The sequence below is a fragment of the Crocodylus siamensis genome, chromosome 5 (genome assembly GCF_052110815.1).
Source record: "Crocodylus siamensis isolate JL-2025a chromosome 5, ASM5211081v1, whole genome shotgun sequence".
NCBI lineage: Eukaryota > Metazoa > Chordata > Crocodylia > Crocodylidae > Crocodylus > Crocodylus siamensis.
Window position 1 is genome coordinate 95,794,936 of NC_143399.1, and position 21,452 is coordinate 95,816,387.

General features: G+C 43.4%; 1 protein-coding gene across 1 annotated transcript in view; it reads right to left on the reverse strand.

Annotated features, from left to right (window-relative positions):
- Positions 1–21,162, reverse strand: part of ANKH (ANKH inorganic pyrophosphate transport regulator) — a 154,222-nt gene extending 133,060 nt beyond the window's left edge. Inside the window, exon 1 of the mRNA XM_090049859.1 lies at positions 20,747–21,162. Coding sequence (XP_089905985.1) covers positions 20,747–20,842 — 96 coding nt within the window. The 5' untranslated portion in view covers positions 20,843–21,162. The remainder of the gene's footprint in view (positions 1–20,746) is intronic.
- Positions 21,163–21,452: the final 290 nt, after the last annotated feature.

The window sequence follows — 21,452 nt, forward strand, 5'->3', positions numbered from 1 at the left end:
GTGCAATAGGCTACAAGCTGACCTTGACAGGTTGCAACGGTGGGCGGATGAGAATAGGATGGGGTTTAACACTGATAAGTGCAAGGTGTTGCACATGGGGAGGAAGAACCGGCACCACACTTACAGGTTGGGGAACTCCCCTCTTGCCAGCACGGAGACAGAAAAGGATCTTGGAGTCGTCATTGACTCCACGATGAACATGGGCCGGCAGTGTGGGGAGGCAGTCAAGAAGGCCAACCGTACCCTGTCATGCATCCACAGATGCATCTCGAGCAGGTCCAGGGAGGTGATCCTCCCCCTCTATGCGGCACTGGTCAGGCCGCAGCTGGAGTACTGTGTCCAGTTCTGGGCGCCACACTTCAAGAGGGACGTGGACGATATGGAAAGAGTCCAGAGGAGGGCCACTCGTATGATCAGGGGTCAGCAGGGCAGGCCTTATGAGGAGAGGCTACGGGACCTGAACCTGTTTAGCCTCCACAAGAGAAGGTTAAGGGGGGACCTTGTGGCCTGCTACAAACTGGTCAGGGGGGGATCAGCAGGTATTGGGGGAGTCCCTGTTCCCCCGCGCGCTGCCAGGAGTGACCAGGAATAACGGTCACAAGCTGGCGGAGGGTAGGTTTAGATTAGATATTAGGAGGCGCTACTTCACAGTCAGAGCGGCTAGGGCCTGGAACCGGCTTCCAGGGGAAGTGGTGCAGGCTCCTAGCCTGGGGATTTTTAAAAGGAAGTTAGATGAGCACCTTGCCGGGGTCATCTGACCCCGGTGCTCTTTCCTGCCAAGGCAGGGGGTCGGACTAGATGATCTTCCTAGGTGCCTTCCGACTCTAGCTACTATGAAACTATGAAACTATGAGATTAGTGAGTCATTTCCCCCACCCCCACTTCTAGCTTTAAAACAGATTACTTCTCACCACTGGTTGGATTACTTCAACATTCTTCTTGTATTGAGCTTGATTTCCCTCTTCCTGTAAACTGGTTTTCAACCAGCAGAATTCCATAGTCTACTTATGACTTACAATACTAAGTGAGAGGAGATGGATCCACTATTCAGAAATAAAAAGATGCCTCTGCAATTCCCTTGCTATAGTTTTTCCTAGTTTTTTGCCGCACAGTAGAAGGTTTGTACTGCTCCAGTGTATTAGGGTATTAGCTCATTGGGTTTTAAGGCTTTTTTTTTAAGATCCTCCATCTTTTTTATCTTCTTTATTCTAATCCCTCCATTCCTTTCTCTCCTAAATTCATTAATGCCCAGACAGCAGCAGATCTCATATTTCCAGAATAAAGTAAGGACTATATCCAATCACTGGGCTCTCGCACGGATGCACACCTGACTTCCAGCTTGGGTTTCATAACATGAAGCTGATTGTGTGCCATCACTTACTGCTTATTTTATTACTTCATGGTTGTATCCACCCATAAAATAATGGGTGCCTTGGCGACTAGCAAAAAGGGCATGGTCAGACTCCAAAGAGAGTTGTTTGTGCAGTCCCTTTTGCCCTAGTGTTTCAAAAGCACCTAGAATTTAATGTAATGAATGTCACACAGATTGCCTGCTGTGATTTCTCTCATAAATTATGGTAAGAAAGGAGATCTTGATCTTTCTCTAGTCTGAAAAAGGGGAGGGGGAGAGAACTAGTATTAACTTCTTAGGTACAGATGGTGTTTCCTATTGTAGATCTATTACAATGATGGAATATATCCTAACCAGTAGACCGCTGACTTAACCTTGCAAGACTCACATAAGACAAGATGGCAAATGCTTGAAGGGCCATCATGCCTTCATGCCTTGAAATAAATTTGATTTAACAGACACACATTTTGGCTTCCAAGTACATAAAGAATGTCAATGCAGACATAATTAATTCACTTAAGGCCATGTTCTCAAATAAATGGGGCCTGAGGTACATGCACAAAAACATCTGTGCAGGATTTGCTACAGCTGCAAGCAAATAAGATTGTATGTGCACATGGTATGCTAGGTCTCTAACTAACAGTCCATGTCCACATGTTGTAATTCATTATGCAATTGTTTGAGGAATCACACTCATGGCTCTTGACCCCTTTTCCTTTAACTATTTTGCCCTTCATATGTAAATATAAACCAATGTGTGATGGCTAAGAACAACAGCTAGCACCATTCACTTGATGCTGAAGGGCATTCTTTTCCTCCAACTCAAACAACACAGTATGAGACCAGTTCTTGAGGGAAAAAATGCACTCAGTAGTAGCAAGTAGGAAGCTTTTTGGATTAATACTTGAATGTTTTCAGGGTCTTTAAAAAAAAAAAAAAGTGAATGCTGATTATGGGTTCATCTATGCTGCAGTCTCCCTGTGATGATACAAGTGATACTGGCATAGCTGTGTTGGCAGAGCCCCCGGTGTGAATACAGCATATGCTGACAGAAGGGTGTAGCATGTGCTACACCATCTCCCAAACAACATAAGTTGAACTTTAACAGTTCTTTCCTATTGCCACAGCTGCATCCGTGCAAGTCAGAGGCCAGTACATGGGCCCTTTTCATTATCTCAGCCAACACAGCTATGCCAGTAAACTCTGTCCCGCAGACCAAGCTTACATATTCTAAAGCAACTGCTCCCAAACAAACCCAGAGTAAAATGATGTCTCCCTAAATTTTCTGGCAAATATTTTTAGTGTTTCAGCATTTCAGCATTTGTTGCAGCAGACAGAAAACTGACCCAAACCCTCCCTGTGGTTACAGCAAAAATAATGTGAATGAAAGCCATTCTGGGAACAGCTATGAACAAGATGTAGCAATGGGCTATTTTTCTTTTTTTTAGTGGGGACACATGGGTAGAATGATCCAAAAACAGTTTTGGTGGAAGAATAGAGTGGTGAACAAAATCTACCTCTCTTCACCCACAAAGGAGCCAAGAGGTTTTGCTGAAGACAGTGGGAAAGGAAGGGAAAATGTCCTTCATTTTTCAGAAACTACGAGTATGCTCAACTTCATCAAATCTATTGGGTTGCAGGATTTGGATGCCTTGTGACTTTTTTCTGGGTGGGGACTCAATGTTTACTCAATGGGTATGAGGGGGAATATGTAAGCAGGAAGGAAAGAAAGCAGGACAAGTTTATAGGATGAATTAGAGGTGGCAATTATGGGTGAGTCAAGATTAGGCTGTCTAAACTGAAAGACTTCTTGGGGGGACACTGGAAATAGGAACCTGGTGTGATAAAAGACTAGGATTGGAAGTGATGGGCTGGAAGGGTTTGTGTCTATTCCAAATGCTTTCCTTTGATCCTACGATGGAACCCAGGAAGCTAGTCTCATCACTCACCTTCTATCAGCAAGTATTTTATTTATGTGTGTGCCTCTCCTTGCTACTTCTTATAGAGAAGGACCACCTACTACTATTGTAAGTTACTTTGTGGTTGGCCCAACTGTGGTGGATCTAAAGGTTCCAATCCTCCAGATATGTCATGCAGCTGTACTGCTGAGATACTGCATAACAAAGCTCGATTTCAGGAAAGTTCTGTTTTTTCCCTTTAAAAAAAGTTATTAAGTATATACTGAATTAAATGAACATCAACACTGCAAAGCTGAGGAAGGCATATGCATTTTGGTTATGTAGGACTGGTGGAGTCACCTGGGCCACTGAATCCTGCCCCTTCCTATCACAGGCAAATATCATATACTTCTCAAGCCCTATCTTAAAATTACTGGAATGCTGGTTTAGATGATAGCTGGAAATCACCTTCTAATTTGTTGATAACACACAGTACTCTCTCCCTCCACCCTGCCTCTCCATCTCTGCACATCAGATTCCAGAATGTCATGTCAGACCCCAAGAATGAGGAACATATAGCTAACCTTCTCAAGGAAAAGTCTGATTTTTAAGTGACTTGCCTGGTATTTCATAGGCTGGTGAGAGAAAAACTATATACAATTTTAAAGTAATGTTGGGTGTCTTTCCACTTGGAAATACACATCAAATGAATAGAAGTAACCTGTCATTTCTATCCACTCCTCTATAGATATAAGTGAACTAAACCTCTTGGAATCTTTACCAGGAGGGGGACTGGCATGGAGTTGACAGATGAAGCAATTATAGCGGTTCAGTGTGATCCATGGTTGAGAGAGGAAAATTTTCATTGCCACTGGAATTCAGCAGAAGAGGCAACAATAGAATTCAGTTGCTCAGGGCTGTATTCACCTGCCTTAACTATGAAACCATCCTTCCCTCTGGAACAAATGTGGCAGGGATCCTATGTTCCCATTCACTGCATAATCTTGAGTCAGCCACAGAGCAGGTCCAATTTACTTAATGAGGCATGGACATGGAAAAAAGTGTGGTTATCTTGTAACTGAAAACCATGCTATAATGCACATTAACAATGGAAATTAATTTAAGTTGCCTAGGATCTCTTCAGTCAAACATTTCTTAGGTCATGTGTTTGTGGCAAGCTTAATAGTTTTAAATTTAACTTGTAATACTAAGGGCCAGATTCTATTCCACCTATTCTAAGTGGATTTAAGCACCTAAGTGATTCTATTCCACCCTTTTCAAATCACTTTATATCCATTAATGAATCTAGCCTTAAGACTGAACCACAAAAAACAGTGGGAAGGAGAAGGATCCACCCACCTTTTTTGTCAACAGTTTATCAGGGACTTGAGCAGAAACGAACAGAACTGCATTTAGATGCCTAAATCCATTTACATGCCTACTAAGTGGGGAAAAAAATCAGCTGTTCAATGCAGGCCAGATTAACATTTCATAACTTAATTCTTTTAAAGTACCCGGCAATACTGTGGAGAGCACTGGGGATGTCAAATTGCTCGTTTTCCCTGGCTAGATGGCTCAGTCCTTACCTGAACTTCCCTTGTTGATCTTCTTCAAAGTAAAACAAACAAACAAAAAAAGTTTAGGTAGTGAACCAGATGCTAGACTGGTCACATCTAGTTCTTTACTTAGGCAAGTATGGCTGGAAGGAATCTCATGAATTCATCTAGTCAAGCCAAGGCAGGATCATCCCTGACTACACCTACTCATGAAATTTCTATCCCTGGAAATTTTCAAAACTTCTCTAGGTGTTTTTCTGTTTCAGTGTTTGGCCACCCTCATAAAATTCTTCTTATTCTCCAACTTAAATTTATTTTGCTGCAGTTTGAGGCCATTGCTTCAAGTTCTGTCCCCTACTTGCACATATTTTAGCTGTGAGCGAGCCATGAGATGGAACTAGTCTTATTTTCTTTTGGGAGATTTTTCCATAGCTTAGTACTAGTCAATATTAGGGGTCTTTTTGTTTTTGTGTTTTGAGCTTTTATTATTATTATTATTCCACCCTTTTGCTCCTGCCTATCTATCTCCTCCTGTAGAATAGTGATCTCACTATTTCTCCTTGAGAATTACATCCCTGAAACAACCACAGCCCTTTTTTGATCTAAGCTATGTACGCTTGGTTTTATAATTATTCCTTCTACATAATTGAAAAAATTGTCTTGAAATGTGTAATGTCCTCAAAGCCTGAAATATTACTCATTAGCCATTTTTTCTTTTCAAACATTCTAAATATTTTAATATGCAATCACTTATTAAGGAAGCAATGGAAATGAGCTGCACTAAAAATCTCTGGCTCCACAGCTGAAGTTTTCAAGATTAAAGGCTCTAAAACTTGTAAAATACCAGTATGCAGCAAAGATGAAAAGGGAAGTGCGTGGAACCAACCTCTCCATGAACAACGTCATTGTGCTATGATTACACAAAAAGGAGTTCCTTTTCAGTGAGTTGGTTACATGCTAGCCAATGCTAAGAGATATGGAAGAGGAGTAAATATGGGCTAACCTGAATGGGACCGGAGGCAAACTGGTAAATGACTCCGATATACTCAAACAAAAATCCCACATTTTAGGTTTAGTATCCATCAAATATTATCAGAAATATGACAGGCTGCTTGTGCACTCAAAAATCTGCCCTTATTTCTATAAATGTAATCTACCCGATAGATAGATACCCATCAATAGGTGAAAGGTGTAGCTTAAAGTCAGATGCTAGTGGTCTTTCCCTCTCTTCCTTCAGGCTCATGTAAGCTTGGAATAATTCCACTGAAGGCAATGGAGTCATGCCAGTGTCAGGTTAGTATAATTAAGACCAGACATAAGCATGAGTTCACTGCTTCTAATTTCAGTAATTTAAATGAAGCTATATTTGAGTAACTAAAATATGTGCTATAGACAAAATACTTACAAGTTAAAACATCAAACCCTGAGGGAGCCTTGCTGAACCACTGAATGTACTCAGAAATGATGCTTCAGATGCTATTGCAATACAAAAAAATAACTGTTGGCTACCATGATCACAAGCAATAACATTCTCCAACAGTTATTTTGTTGTTTCATATTTAGTAGAAATATTTTTCTCATCTAAGAAGAAAAAATATGCTGTTTTTCAGGTTTCATATTGTGCTGGTTATGAGGAAGTATTAAAACGTTTTTGTTTGCTTGTGTTTAATAACCATTTCTTATCTCCAATACACTTTGTCAGACAGCAGATGCTGACACTTAGAGCATACTTTTCTTAGTAACCAAAAAGCTTATCTTGCATATAGAATTATTCTTAAGAGCTACTGATCAGGAATCCCTCCATGTAGAGACAATCTCTGAGCTAACATGATACACAGATATGCTCTAATCAAAATAATGGCATAGATCTGACACAAAAATTAGGAAGTACAGAGCTGCATTTCAGACATTAAGTTCATGTCTCTTTGCTCTACAGAACCCCAGTAATTCTTCTGTCTTCTAATTAGTTTTTTTTCCTTTTTACAAAACATGGCAACAGAATAGAACTGCACAGCTATGGGAGTATCATGTCCAATACAGTTTCAGGCAAACAGAAGGAAACTGATGACCTAGTTGCATATTAAGAAAGAGGGAGAGGAAGAAAGAAATGCCATGCATTTCAAAGTGCAAAATGACAAGGTACCAATAACACCTGGGAAAGCAATGTTCAGTGACTTCTTGTGGTTGGAGAACTCAACTAACCGTTTCCTGGCACAAATGAAGCCACAGGTGATAACGCTAAGACATGTTTGTGTTCAAGCGACCTTAACACTAGCAGATTGCACGTATCAGAAGTGTTAGCTACTACTCTGATTAATGGGTTAGAATTCACTGAGCTCAAGACAGTTTTTTTTGCATAGTTGTGTTGGGTAACTGCATGTTGTAAAATGGCACAGCAATGGAGCTCAACCTAGCAATAACGTTTTCTTAAACAGTATAATAATGTTTCTTCTATATCAACCTTTTCCTTTGCTTACATTACTGTTTAAAAAAAATAAAAAGATAAAGACTGATTCCAGTAAATATGCTAAGGCATTGGAGGGGAGTGAGAGTTTTTATATTAATAAGATAATTTTTATTCAATTAGGGGTTCAATTAAGTTCCCATGGATATTCCCTTTTTAATTTTTCAGACACCTTACATCTATGTTTTACAAACTCTAGGTATCAAAATACACTTGTTGGTACATACCACTATTTTATAGGCAATAAAACTTGGGATGAGCGAAAAATAAAATGCCTCATCTAAGATAGAACCAAAGACTTCTTAGGGTTCAAAGATTTCTTTGATTCAAATGCAAGACATTCTTTGTCAGGTATCTGATGGAGTTGTGCATGTTAGCTAGAGGGCTGCAGAAGATGAGGTCCCTGGGATTATGTTATTCTTCTTGCATATGTTTAAGAAGAAACTGTTGCCATGTAATGTGGTCTCTTTTCTCCTTCAGGTTGTGGATTATCCATTATAAGTGGTAGATTTGCTATATTCCATGTTCCGGTAGTGTAAGAGTGGTGTTGTAACCATAGTGGTACAGAAATTATCAGAAAAAAGACCTGACGAAAAATGTCTTGCATTAGAAAGTTTTCCTAAATTTATCACAACTACACAGTTGGTCTAATTTAAGATGCAACCCCAAAAACCCCTTGCCTCTTGCATAATTACTGGACCATTGTGGCTACAACACCATCTAACGTATGAAGTTAGTTGTCAGAACCAGTTAAAATCTACATTTCCTGACTCAAGTAGAGGTGCACCGATACATCAGTCCGATATCGAATCAGCGCTGATATAAAGAAAATTGTCTGTATTGGAAATTGGCCTGACATGGCCAATAATTTGACTGATAAATGGCCTGTCCTTGCGCACAGCTGCAGCACAGCGACAAGGAGCACAACCCGGCAGCTTGAAGAGCTGCGTGCAGCTGGTAATTCCGTGTGGAGGAAGGGGTAAGGGAAGGGATCGGGGGGGGGAAGACAGATCAAGGCCCCAAAAATCTCTATCGCACCCCAAGTTATATTTATTAAAAACAAGATTACCCAAGTTTAATGTAGTAATAGAATTAGCTGTGTTAAGTAAACTTCTGCAAAAAAATTGTTGATTTGTCTTGGTTCACTGGCCAAGCCAAAAAAAAATGGGAGGAAAACTGGTTCAGATTTAACTAAAATAAAGACTTGTTTTTTTATGGAAACAAAACCAAATGCAATTATATGATGAACCCAATGATCCACTGAATCCAAAATTACACATTTCATTTCAGGCATTCATAATACAAGCAAAAGAAATGAAGGGCTAAGTTGCAGAGTAGTTCGGATGTGGGACCCTAAGGTTCAATTCTTTCATCTGCCTGGGGAGTTTGAAACTGAATGCCTTGGCCACAGAGGTTGTCTTGGGACAGGGGCAGTTTCAGTCTCTTCTAGTGATCCTATTTCATTTTGGATTAAAAAAATAATGAAGACACAGTAGAGTGCAGGCTTCCCAGCTCTGAAGTGAGTGTTATAGCCACCTGGTTACAGAAGAGTGATCACACTTGTCACTTGATCAAGTTTTCCATGCAAAACAGAACAACCCCAACAGGAGAATGCTGGGGGGAGCCCATCTTTGAATACTGTACAGCTTGATGATTTGGCCAATCAGATTAGAGGTGGGAGATGCACATTCCAGGCAGAGGAAGGGACTGAATCTGGGTAGGTAGCCCACTGAATAACAGAGACATTGCCATGTTTGATCTAAATAATTTTTTTTCCCCAGAAGAACATATTTGGCAAATTTGACCTGAATTAACAAATATTTGGGGGATAAATTAATTTTCATGTTTAGATCTATCAGCAAACTGCCATAAAGAGAGTCTTCTGAATTAATGTTATGTTACAATCCCTCTAAAAATTAAAGTGAGCGTGAAATGTAGGCAGTTTTAAGACAGCTGAGTGAAAGAAGGCCCTACTGATAGCTGACTAAGAAGGAGGAGAAACAGCCGAAGTGACAGCAGCAGCAGACGGGGGAAAGTGAAGTAATGAGGAGGGAAGAAAGCAGAGGAGGTGCAAGGAAAGGAAGATTTTAACACAACAGAAACTAGGTCTGAGGCTCACAGCTTTGTATGAAAAAATGTAAAACATTCTGAGAAATGGGGCTATGATTCCACTGAGGTGTTATAGTGAGTACTTCAACTACTTGCATGGGGTTTTTTTCTGCTTCCTGTTGTCCTCAGAACCCTTCAGTGACCCCCTCCCCATTACTCTGTTACTTGGTTTTCTTTCATATTGTACATCCCATCAAAATATGTGCGATCAGTGGCATAGCTGTGCTAGTCACTAAATATGTAACCGTTACTTCATAAAAAGCTGAGACACTAATCTTTAAGGATGTGCAAAATGGGCCGTATTCAATTCAGATTCAGATTCCGCCGAAATCGGGGACAGTGATTCGATTTGTTGATTTGGATCACTGTCCTGATTCAATTTGCCCAAATCCAAATCTGAAGATTCAATGCTGATTTGGAGAATCAGTGATTTGGCCATAGACAGAGCTTTAAATATTTTTTCTACATACATGCTCAGCAATCAGAAGTGGGGGGACACCAGGTGCCCCCCCAGACCCAGGAGGCAGCAGTCGCTGAACTGGGAGGCAGAGGGGTGGATTCCCTAGGCACTCCCCGGTGGACTGGGAAGTGGACTGGAAGTACTTCTGGTCCACTTCCAGGTCTGCTGCCAAGCGCACTGGGGACCCCCCACACTACCATGGGATGTTCCATCCACCCCACCATCTCAGCATTCACGAGCTGCCTGGTACCTTGAGGTATGCAGAAAAAACATTTAAAGCTGTGCCTATGTCCAAATCATCAAATCTCTCCAAACCGATTCAGAGGGTTCTGATTTGATTCGCACAGACCTGCTGATCTTGTCTACTAAGATGCTTAAGTCCTTTGACTCTTACCAGCATATCAACATATGTCACATAATGTACAGTGGTCCTCAACCTTTTTAGACTCAAGGCAATCCTTGGCAAATGCCCGCTCTGTTTTCCCTCATTTTTTGACTGGAGAAAAATAGAGCAATTTTTCTGTTCCAAAGAACCACAGTAGGCCCAACTGTGTTTAACATTCTGGATTCCTATTTGAAATCTTGTGAATCATGTTTGTAAATCTAACAGTGATAATGTCTGGTACCGTTGAAAAGATCTCAAGACACCCCAAGGTGCTGAATTGAGAATCTGATTGAACTCCTGAATGTTACAATGAATTCATACACACTGATCAAAGAACAGGCACCAATACAGGAAATCCTTACTATTCGCGGGTTTGGCATTTCCGGTTTCAAATATTCACGAATGCTGAACCCACTTCTTAAATACACTTAAAGGAGCTCCTTGGGAGCGCCGCACTTGCAACCATCTCCACGCTGCCACTGCCATGCTCCTGCAGTCACCAGAGCACTCAGTGCCCACCCCTCCCTACCCCAGGCACTGAATCATAGAATCAGTGAGTCAGAAGGGACGTAGACAGATCATCTAGGCCGACCCCCTGCTGTGGGCAGGAAGGAGCACTGGGGGTGGCAGGGGTCATAAGACCCCAGCCAGGTGCCTATCCAGTCTCCTCTTGAAGATCTCCAGGGAAGGTGAGAGCACCACCTCTCTGGGAAGCCTATTCCAGGCTCTGGCCACCCTTACCGTGAAGTAGTTCTTCCTAATATCTAACCTAAACCTATCCTCCCTCAGCTTGTGGCCATTGTTCCTGGTGACTCCAAGGGGGGCCCTGGTGAACAGACTTTCCCTGAGTCCCTGCTGGTGGCCCCTGATAAGGTTGTAGGCAGCCACAAGATCCCCCCTCAGTCTCCTCTTGCGGAGACTGAAGAGATTCAGGTCCTTCAGCCTCTCCTCACAGGGCTGGCCATGAAGGCCCTCAACTATATAAGTGGCCCTCCTCTGGACCCTCTCCAGGTTCTCCATGTCCTTCTTGAAGTGCGGCATCCAGAACTGGACACAGTACTCCAGCTGCGGCCTGACCAGCACCACACAGAGGGGGAGCAAGACCTCTCTGGATCTGTTAGTGATGCCCCTGTTGACGCATGACAGGCTCTGCCTATTGCTTCATCGCATTGGCGACTCATATTCATCCTGGAGTCAATCCTGACTCCCAAGATCCCTCTCTGCCTCTGTGCTGCTGAGAGGGTCAGCCCCTAACTTATAACCATAATGCTGGTTCCCTCTCCCCAGGTGCAGCACCCTGCACTTGTCCTTTCAGATCCGCCCACTTCTCTAACCTATCCAGGTCTGCCTGGATGTGGTCCCTGCCTGCTGGTGTATTCACTTTACCCCACAGCTTGGTGTCATCAGCAAACTTGAACTGGACACACCCTCGTCCAGGTCGCAAATGAAGATGTTGAACAGCACCGGCCCAAGGACCGAGCCCTAGGGGACTCCGCTGCCCACACCCTCCCAGGTCAACATCGACCCGTCCACCACCACCCTCTGGGTGCGCCCCTGGAGCCAGTTTGCCACTCATGTGACTATCCACTCGTCAGTGCCGCAGTCCCTTAGCTTGGCAACCAGAATTGGGTGGGACACTGTCGAAGGCCTTCTGGAAGTCCAAGAAGTGACATCGACTTTCTCCTTCCCATCTAAGCTCTTTGTTACCTGGTCATAGAAGGAGACCAGGTTAGTCTGGCAGGATCGGCCTTGCACGAACCCATGCTGGTTACCCCTCAACGTCACTTCCCCTGCAGGGCTCTCACAAATGTGGCCCTTGATAATTTTTTCAAAGATCTTCCCTAGGACCTTCCCCACTGAGTTCATGAACACAGTGCCTTATTTGTGGATTTTGCCATTTGCGAGGGATACAAGAGCATATCCCCCATAAATGGTGAGGGTCGCCTGTATATCTAGTGTGAAAGTAAAACATACTGGGATCACAGGAAAGTAGGGATGTGAAGGTCCATCATATGCCTTAAGTTGTAAATTAAAAATAATGATCAAACACAGATGACCAAAGGTAGAGAAACTACATGTTATGTCTAACTTTTCATCCTCATTTTCCCAAGGTATATTCCAAGGAGTTCCAAGACAATATACATCTCATTTACATACAGTGCTCATGGTGGTTGCTGCAGTCTTACTATGGATACTAAGTAGTTTGAAACAGGTTTTAAGGTTGCATGGCCTACTAGGGTGTATGTAGACAAAATGGGGGCCCTAAATTGAAGCAGTGGGTTTTAAATAACACCACTTGCATTTAAGGCTGATTAAACCCCTGTGTTGTGTACACACCCCACTGACTTACCTGCCTCTCCAGTGGGGAGGGGAGGGTGATCTGCCGGTGGGCAGAGTGGTCCCTGAGCTGAAAGCTGGGGGCTGGTGCTTCCCTCTGCGGCAGCTGCAGCCCCCCCAGGTGACACCTGCCTGCAGGTACCCAGCTTGAGTGGTCCAGGGGGGCATCACAGCCACAGAGGGAAGCACCAGGTCCCTGCGCAGCTCAGACAGGCAGGCAGGTTCTGGTGGGGGAAGATCAGGATTGCCGCTTTTCTTGAGCAGAGCCTGCTTTCCCAGGTTGCTGTCAGGCTGCCAACAGGGCTTCCTGCAGAGCCTGGTTACTGTTCCCGATTCAGCTTCACTCCGTGGCTATAGGGGCAACAAACTAAAGCTCCACGAAAGAGTTTTAGTTTGCTGCGCCCTGAGTCATTTAAGGTGCATTATGCCACCAAATTTCCTACAGCGGCTAGAATTAACGTGCAAATACGCCACCAAGGTGTGCAAACACCAACACCATTAAAGAGGTGCAAAAGCATTTAGCCCACTTCAAAGCATCATGCACACACGCCTCTTGTTTCGACTATAAGCGGCCCTAGATAGGGCAACCAGCTGGAACTTCAAAGGCCTTGACACTGCCCTGCTGGGTGTCTTTAAGTCAGTCACTTCCCTTCTCCATGCCTCAGCTTTTCATCTCTAAACATGGGAATAGTTTGTAAAGCACTCAAAGATCTATGGATGCAAAAAACTTTGCAAGGGCTAAGCGGTAACATTATCAAAATCTTAAAGCACACCAATTAATACAACAAACATGTCCAAATAAATCTATGATTTAAACTCTGCACAGAATATTGTTGACGATCATTATATTGTATTGTGTCTGATCTTCTGGCACTCTCTGAATCCCTTTATTCTGCTCCCATCCTTTTTCCTCAAATTCAGCTGAAAAATTCTGGGATCTGTTCCTCCTGGAGGCTGTTAATTACTGGCCTTCTTTAATACTGGTCTTCCCACACTCCCTTCTGACTCTTCCTTGTGGTCACTGCCGTCTATACTGCACTTTTACTGAACTATATGGTGAAGTAAAACTGCCATAACAGCTCAGACCCTAACCCTACCCTCCTTTTCAAAAAACATTCCTGTTAAATGTACAGAAAACATTAACCGCAAGGGAGAGAGAGCGCAACTAAAACCTGACAACTTGTACCTTCCGACCCTTCTATTTTCACCCCCCTTCACTTCCCCTCCCCATGTCCAGTTATGTTTACCAGCTTGAGAGCTGCCTTCTTCTCAACTTTTTAAATAAATGAAGTTGAGAGCCCTACACCAGTTCACTCTTTAGGCTTTTACTTAGGCCTTCCGAGAGCTGCTCTAATTAAAGTGTTGCCACGTCTCGTGTATCAGCATCCCCATGCTTAAAAATGGCAGCAGGGGTGTTTGAACTAAACCTCATTCAAGCTCGTTCAGCAAGCTTTAGTTCAGGCATCCCTACTGCCATTTTTAAGCACAGGGACACTGATACATGAGTTACAGATGGCTGCTGAAGAGTGGCAATTGCCATGCTCCAGCAGACTCAGTTAATCGAATCTGTTCTGACACTGGAATTCCAGTGCATCGGAGCAGCCTCCACACTTGTTAAAGGTGCCCTTTGATTTCTCTCCCTCTGGACAATGAAGTCTGCTTTATATTACACATTCTTCACCAGTTTATCTTTTTTTAGTTCACAGATATAATATTTGGGTTGTAAACTCAGCAGGAAAATGGAACTCCTTTAAAATATACCCAAATGAGACTTAAAAAAACAACTGAAACTGTAATTGCTTCATTTTTCTTTTCTTTTCTTTTTTTTGTACAAGCTTGTCTTAAAGTAGAATTTGGTTATACAATTTTGTATCTATTTAACAAGAACTACACTTTCATTAGTAAGGTGAAAAAAGTGATCATTAATTTATAGTCACATAATCAGAAAATATGCTAGTGGTATCATATACCAATGGAAATATTAATAATAGAATTATGGCAATTGCAAAGCTGTAGTATACAATTGGGTCCTGTATCACTGTATTTGCTTTATATGGTACTAAAGTCCTATTTAATCTAGATAAGTAATTGACTGACATTTGGCAATTACAATAACACTTTGTACTTATACAATGCCTTTAATCTTGGAGTATATTTTCATGACACCCTTCTCACAAAAGTTTCTTACATACTTTAAAGGTGGGTGAGCTATGACAGGGAAGGGTTATGTAACTTGGCCAAGATCCCACAGTAGCAGTTGGAAATATAATTGCTCTGGTCCTTTGTTCTACTTCCAGATATTAACCCCTATCCCCAGAAATGAGCTTCATAAACAATTAATCAAAATGCTTTAACCCCCTACCAGGCTTGTAAAAACCATAAACCAAAACAAGCTCACTAATTCTCATTAATATATTAACAACTTATTCTACTTTTCTAGTCTCTAATTTTTTTGGCAGGGTAAGAAAAGAAAATGCCTTTAAATATTAAGGACTGTTTTGAAAAACCAAGCAAAGGGTATTTTTAAGCAGGAAGAGCAAATAAATTTAGAGCCAAGTACCATGTAGCAAAGACCCAAGTATCTAGTATGGTGGTAGAACCTTGCAGTCCTCAAGAATAATAATGAATTCAGGATGAAGTACCTGCTTTTGCTTAGTTTAGAAGGAAATGCCACTGTGGGTAACAGCCTGCTGAGAGATGTAGAAAAAAGGAAAAAAAGGTTCTTTACTGAGAAGCAATGCATTAATTCGGCATACTTCTGCAGTGTCTGTGTAGATCAGGTGCTTCAGTGGGGCTTTTTGGTACTTTTATCTAATAGCTGATTCAATCAGCTATTAAAAAATCCCTGCTGAAGTGCCCAATCTATACAGATGTTGGGTGAGCTGGGTCAAACTAATGCAATGCCTCTTCTGGGCAGGACTGGGCTTGGTCAGTGCAGGAGCACACGGAGTTTAAAGTAGAACACCTTTTTTTGTTTGTTTTTTTTTAAGGCTCTAAGAAGCCAACATCTTTATGTGTATGTGTACTATTAATGAACTGCTAATATAAATAAATATTGATTAGGGCTATAACAAATAACAGTTTGGGGGATTTGCTATGCTAAAAACAAATGGGTAGCCTCCTGTTGTTGCTGACATATTTCCAGTTTAAGATTAGGAGACATTTTTTAGATAGTAAGTCAGGGTCTTATATCATTTTTGCATGCCCTTTGCATGCAGCTATCTACCCTATCTTCTAATATGTTAATTAACACCATCACTGGAATCAGTGCTGCCACATGATCTACACCAGGTCTAGGGACAGAAGTTCAGTGCACATAAACTGCTTTCAAACTGGCCAAAACTGATTTAAGATAAACCTGGATGGATCTAGTATCAGACTTAACTGTTTTAGGTTAAATCAGTTTACTGAACTTATGACTCAGATTCCCTCCAGAGTCAAGTTAATTCCAAGTCCCCCAGCATCCCAGGATGCTTTGCACCTCTCCTGCAAACAACGCCCCCCCCACAGGGTGGGTAGGCTAGCCTTGGCCCAAGCTGTCTGCTCCAGCCAAGCAAGGAGGTGTTCTCTAGCTCCACCTAGCTTCTGTCCTGCACCTCTGCAGGCATGTGGCTGCATTTCCAGAAACAAAAGCAAATGTCTGTTCACTTGCTTATTGGATAAATCCATGCATCTTAAACTGACCTGCAAAGCTTGAATCAATTCAGCAAAGGGCTTTTTGAGGGTCTGTACTTACTCCAGGAGTCCAACATTGTTAACCATAGTTGACAACAGATGGAATTTTTTCCAAAACTTTGCTTTGGTAGATGAAATTTCCCAAAGAAGTGACTTCATGTGCTGGGCAGCGAACAATTGGCCCAAGTTTAACATAAGCTGCTGAGCAGACTAACGAATTTGTACACAATTTTCATCATCATAGTATTCTCAGGCTCCCAAAAGGAAGGACTTAAAATTACGTACTTAAAAAAAAACTTTGGGTCAGTTTCTGAATATATAGATTGGATTCTGGTTACATTTCAGATCTTCCCTTGAAGCCACAAGAATAGTTTGTTTTTCTTATATTATATGAAAAATGTCAGCTTTCAATCATGGTCTCCAGCACCTTGGCCTTTAAATTATTAACTATTGTGAAGCCTCTGTTTTAAATCACTCAAGTTAGTAACCTTTCCTCCACTTTGAGATGTAGTTCAGAGATCCAAACAGATGCATATAAATGTTGCTGGTTTAATAGGTGAAAATACTGTGCAGATAGCGAAGGGGGAGTGAAGAAATAATCCTCTTCTTCCCCTCCCAACCCCTTCCCTTTTTTTAAAAGCCTTACTGTATTAAAACATTTCAGTTGCATTTTTAATTATGTTGATGGTAGTTTAATATAGAAACAGAACAAATGGGAAAAAATTATTTATTTTTTTCCTCCATTTTTTAAAAATTTTCTCTGGTCATCATAATAATAATAATTATTGTAAATAAAACTCATGTATGCCTGAAAAGAATGCAAGACAGGTGAGGTTATCTGATTTCATCCTAATATCCGTTTATTCTAAAAGGCAAGGTTGCTGGGAGTCTCTTTATTGACTTTAATGGGTTCTGAAACAAGGTTAGTCAATAAGCCTTATGAGCATCATTGTGCTTTTGGTTTGGCGGGGGGGGGTGTTGTTTGTTTGTTTATTTTACTTCCTATACGTGGTATATAATTAATTTCAATATATATACTGTTCACATAGTACACTAATAATCAGACTCTCCATAAAATTTCTCTCGAAGCACATTGCTTAAAAGTTCTTATTTCTCTTTGTAATCCTGCCCTCCCCCCCAAAAAAATCCAAGTGACAGCTGAAGATGAACTATATGGAACTTCTCAGCTAAATTATCTTCCCTGTACTCATCCATGTAATAGACTTAATTCAAACCCTAGAAAATTATCTAAAGCAAAAATTTAAAAATGGCACTAATTGTTTGTTTGCTTTCCCCACTCAGGAAACAAGTCTTGTTTCTAAATAATGGAAAGAAATGAAAATATTTAACCTACAGTTATCCTGAAATGATTCATCAGTGCGGTTAAGGCAAAGTACATATCATGAACGGTGTTGCCCCCAGAGGCTGGGGGGGCATGGCTGCGGCAGTGAGCTCCCACAGGCGCTGCTGACACTGTCAGTGGCGGGGGGTGGCGAGTGCCGACCATGGGTCGGCAACCGCCCACAGGCACTGCTGGCAGCAGCGGCCAGGGGCAATCATGGACACTGCTGCCAGTGGCGGGATGGTGAGTGGCAACAGTGTCAGCAGCGCCTTTTTGCAAGGGGTACACCGCCACGCACAGGGGTGCACATGCACAGGGGGTGCCCTGCATCTCTTTGGATGTAACCAATAGGGGATAACTTTATCTCATATCCATCTGCTTGCAAATGTTAAGGCATAATTCATATTGTAAAGATATTGGTAGAAGTCTTTCTTTTGACTGGTATGGACTTGGATTCTGGCTCTGCTGCTATATACCAAGTATTTGTCTTAATTTAGGGAGATGAATCATTTTCAGTTTGATTTCTGGCAAGTACCTTCTTTCTTTCGTTCTTTCTACTTGTTTTCTGTTTTGGAGACTGAGCGGGACTGATGGAAAATGGTAATCAGTAGGGAAGGTGCAGCTGTTAGATAGGTATGTTGGTGTGCATACTATATTTTTTGGAATTGTGAACAGATGCATTTAAAATTGAGACTTTATTTATTTCAAACAATAATAAAGAGAATCAAGGTAAGAATATCTTGGCAGATTATTTATTGTACCAGATGTGGTACATGTCACATCATACCCAATTATGCTCTTAGACCAAGGTACTGAATTAATAGTGCTGCAGCTTTGCTTGCATGTGAAGCTAAGGAGTAGATATAAAATTCCTCTGGAGAGCATGCGAGCAATTTGTGGCAAGGATAAGTTTTAGTTAGGAAGTATTCAGTAACTGTACTAGTTGCACATACCAGCATCTTACACGTTGTCCTGCCAAAATATATTTTCAGGTCCAGTTTGTACTGTGTTGTACTCTGTTCTACTTGGTGCTCACTGGGGTTTCAACTGGCATTTATAGTTAACAAAGAGACAGAAGAGTTTACACCACCTCACTGAGATGCTTATATGAATATGCACCCTGAATTAAAAAAACAGGCAAGGAAGGAAAGATGTAATCTCCTGCTCTATCAAGTCAAAACAATTAAAGTTTTGTGCAGGTGCAGCCACTTAAAAACAAGAAAGGAAGTATTTTTAAATAAGATTAAAAAGCCAGGAAATACCATGAGATTTATCTTTTGCTGGTGGCCAAAGCAGAGCTCAGTATACGATGAGCAGAAGGGGTGGAGGACTTCACTTGGTGGGGAGGAAATGTGAATTCTTGTTCGCAACTAACTTCAGCTGGTTTAATGCATAGCAGCAACAGCCTACGTCCAGATGTGCCGTGGCATTTTGGCTGAAGAACACACACGGAGCCATGCCACCCACCTGCTGCTACTGTAGGCAGACAGACGGTGGGCTGTGGCTCCAGCCAGTGATTCAAATGCCACGCCACCCACTTTCTGCCACTCTGTGGTGTTCCGCCACTCACCACCTGATTTCCCGCCCCCACCCACCTACCCCTGCTCAGCCAGTATGCCGTGGGGTGGGGGAGGCCATGTATGTGTGCCATTGGGTGAAAAAGGTTGGGAAACGCTGCTCCTATAACCTTTCTACACAGTAGTCATCACCATGGCCTCTCTCTAATGAACTAAGTATCTGACAAAACATTACAACCAGCTCCTTACAAGTCAACAGCTCAGTTACAAAGTCAGTCCCCTGTTAGAAAGTTAAATCCTTTATTTCCTCTTTCACTGCTTCTCTCTTGTCAGTGTATGGCCCCCCAACCCCTTGCAGATTCTGGCCGTGTTTTGCTTTGTTTATAAACCCACCCTTTAATGACTATACCTTACCACAGCATCTAAGAGTGCTTGGAGCACAAGGCTACCTCAGAAAGGTGGTAGGTGCTGCTGCCTACCAGTGGTTCACTGGCTCCTGGAGAGGTTGCAGCAGCCCAGGCTTTTCAATGATGCCATATGGAGAGAGGTAAATGGGTGCAGAAAAGGAGAGGCAGATTGCATGAGAGAGAGAAGAAATATGCCTTATAAAACTACTAGTCACTGGGGCCTCCTCACAAGGGCAAAACAAGCAGCAGCTAGCAGTAGTATCTGTCCAACACTAGAACCAGCATTTATTTAAAAGACTCAGACCATCTGCTTAACCTAGCTTTGCTCTGCAATTTTGTCTTCCCCCTTTCAATCCCCTTTCACCTCTGCAATGGGCAAAAACCATGTACCAAGGGCTTTCCAGCAGTGTCCTTTTTAATGAAACAATCTAGCTAAATGCTTTCTGTCATCCCAAATTACATAATACCCACAGTGCACGGAAAAGCTGTGCATCCTTCCCTAGGCTTCTAACTAGATCACGTCTTCATATTCATGGTGGAAAGCAGAGCGGCAGTGAGGGAAAGTCAGGATAATAAACAAGCAGTAAACAGCTCTCTCCACCATGCACAGACACAGAGGGTGCAAACTCCATGGCAGCCATCCACTTTGCTTTTCTTTTTTTTCCATTTATAAAGACAAGAGACATCCTCTCCCTTACCCCCCCACCCCATTAATATCTCCCTTTCCAGGCGATTGCATGGTGGGCTCCACCAAACCCATCCCTGCTGCAGTTCTGCCTCCAGCCCACCCTATTCCTTTTTGTTTTTAACGCTGTCTTTGCGGTTGCAGTGACTTTAAAGCAGCTGCTGCGGCTGCGAGCTGCCATCTTCAACTGCCTTTTGGGATCTGCTCTGGCAAACACAGAGCTGCAACTGACAGGCTCTCGCTGACTAGCAAAGGGGTGGGGAGGAAGGCTGCCTTTGACCCCACCCTGTGCTTTGTGTGTGTGTGTGCCTGGGCTATGTCCTGCTGTGTGCATGTATGTGTATATCTGTGTGCAACTGTGTGCTGTGTACCCTTCTGCGCTGTGTGTGTGTCCTACTGTGTTTATCTGTGTTCTGCGTATATATATCTGTGCAGTGTGCTCTGCTGTGTGCGCCTGCACGTGTGTCTTGCTGTGTACATCCGTGTGTGGGCCTGTGTCCTGCCGTATGCCCCGCGCTGCCCTTGGCTCTTCCCCCCGGGCCCGGCGCGGCTCCCACTACCTGCTCGCCGAAGTCGATGGCGATGTTGGTGATGCCGAGGGGCACGAGGAAGCGCACAAGCGGCCAGTAGTTCGTGAGCGCCGGGAACTGCACCATGGTCTGCAGGGCCGGGAGCACCAGCGGGAGCCGCGTTCACCCGCCCTGGCCGCTGCGCGCTGTGTGCCTGGCTGCGGGCGCCGCCGCCGTCTTAGCGAGGCAGCCCCAAGCCCAAGTCCATCCCCGCCGCCCTCCTCCCGGGGGGGAAAGGAGGAAGGAGGCGGGGGCCGCCAGGGCCGGGCCCGGGCGCTGCCAACGCTGCCATGCCCAGGGGGCCAGGCCAGGCGGGGGTGGGGCGCCGCTTTGCCCTGCGTCGCCCGCAGGCCCCGCCCGCCGAGGCTGGGCCGGGATGTGCAGCTGCTGCCGTCCTCACGCTGCAGAGACCCTTAGCGACCGCGCCCGGGAGGACCTATGTGGCCTGCGCCTGGCGTAGCCCCTGCCCGCCTCCTCGGCTGGGCTGCCCGCAGGGAGCGTGTGGAGCTGGTTTCACGAGCCACCAGGCCCTGTCACAGCCCCCTGCCCAGCTCCAAAGGTATGCTGCCTCAGGAGAGCGTGTGGCTTGCTCACTGGAGGATGTGCAAAAAATCGGGCTACCCATTGCCATGCCCTAATAAAATCGGAGACATCCATCCCCCGATTATGGTTTTCAAATCTTACAGGAGGGCTTTTG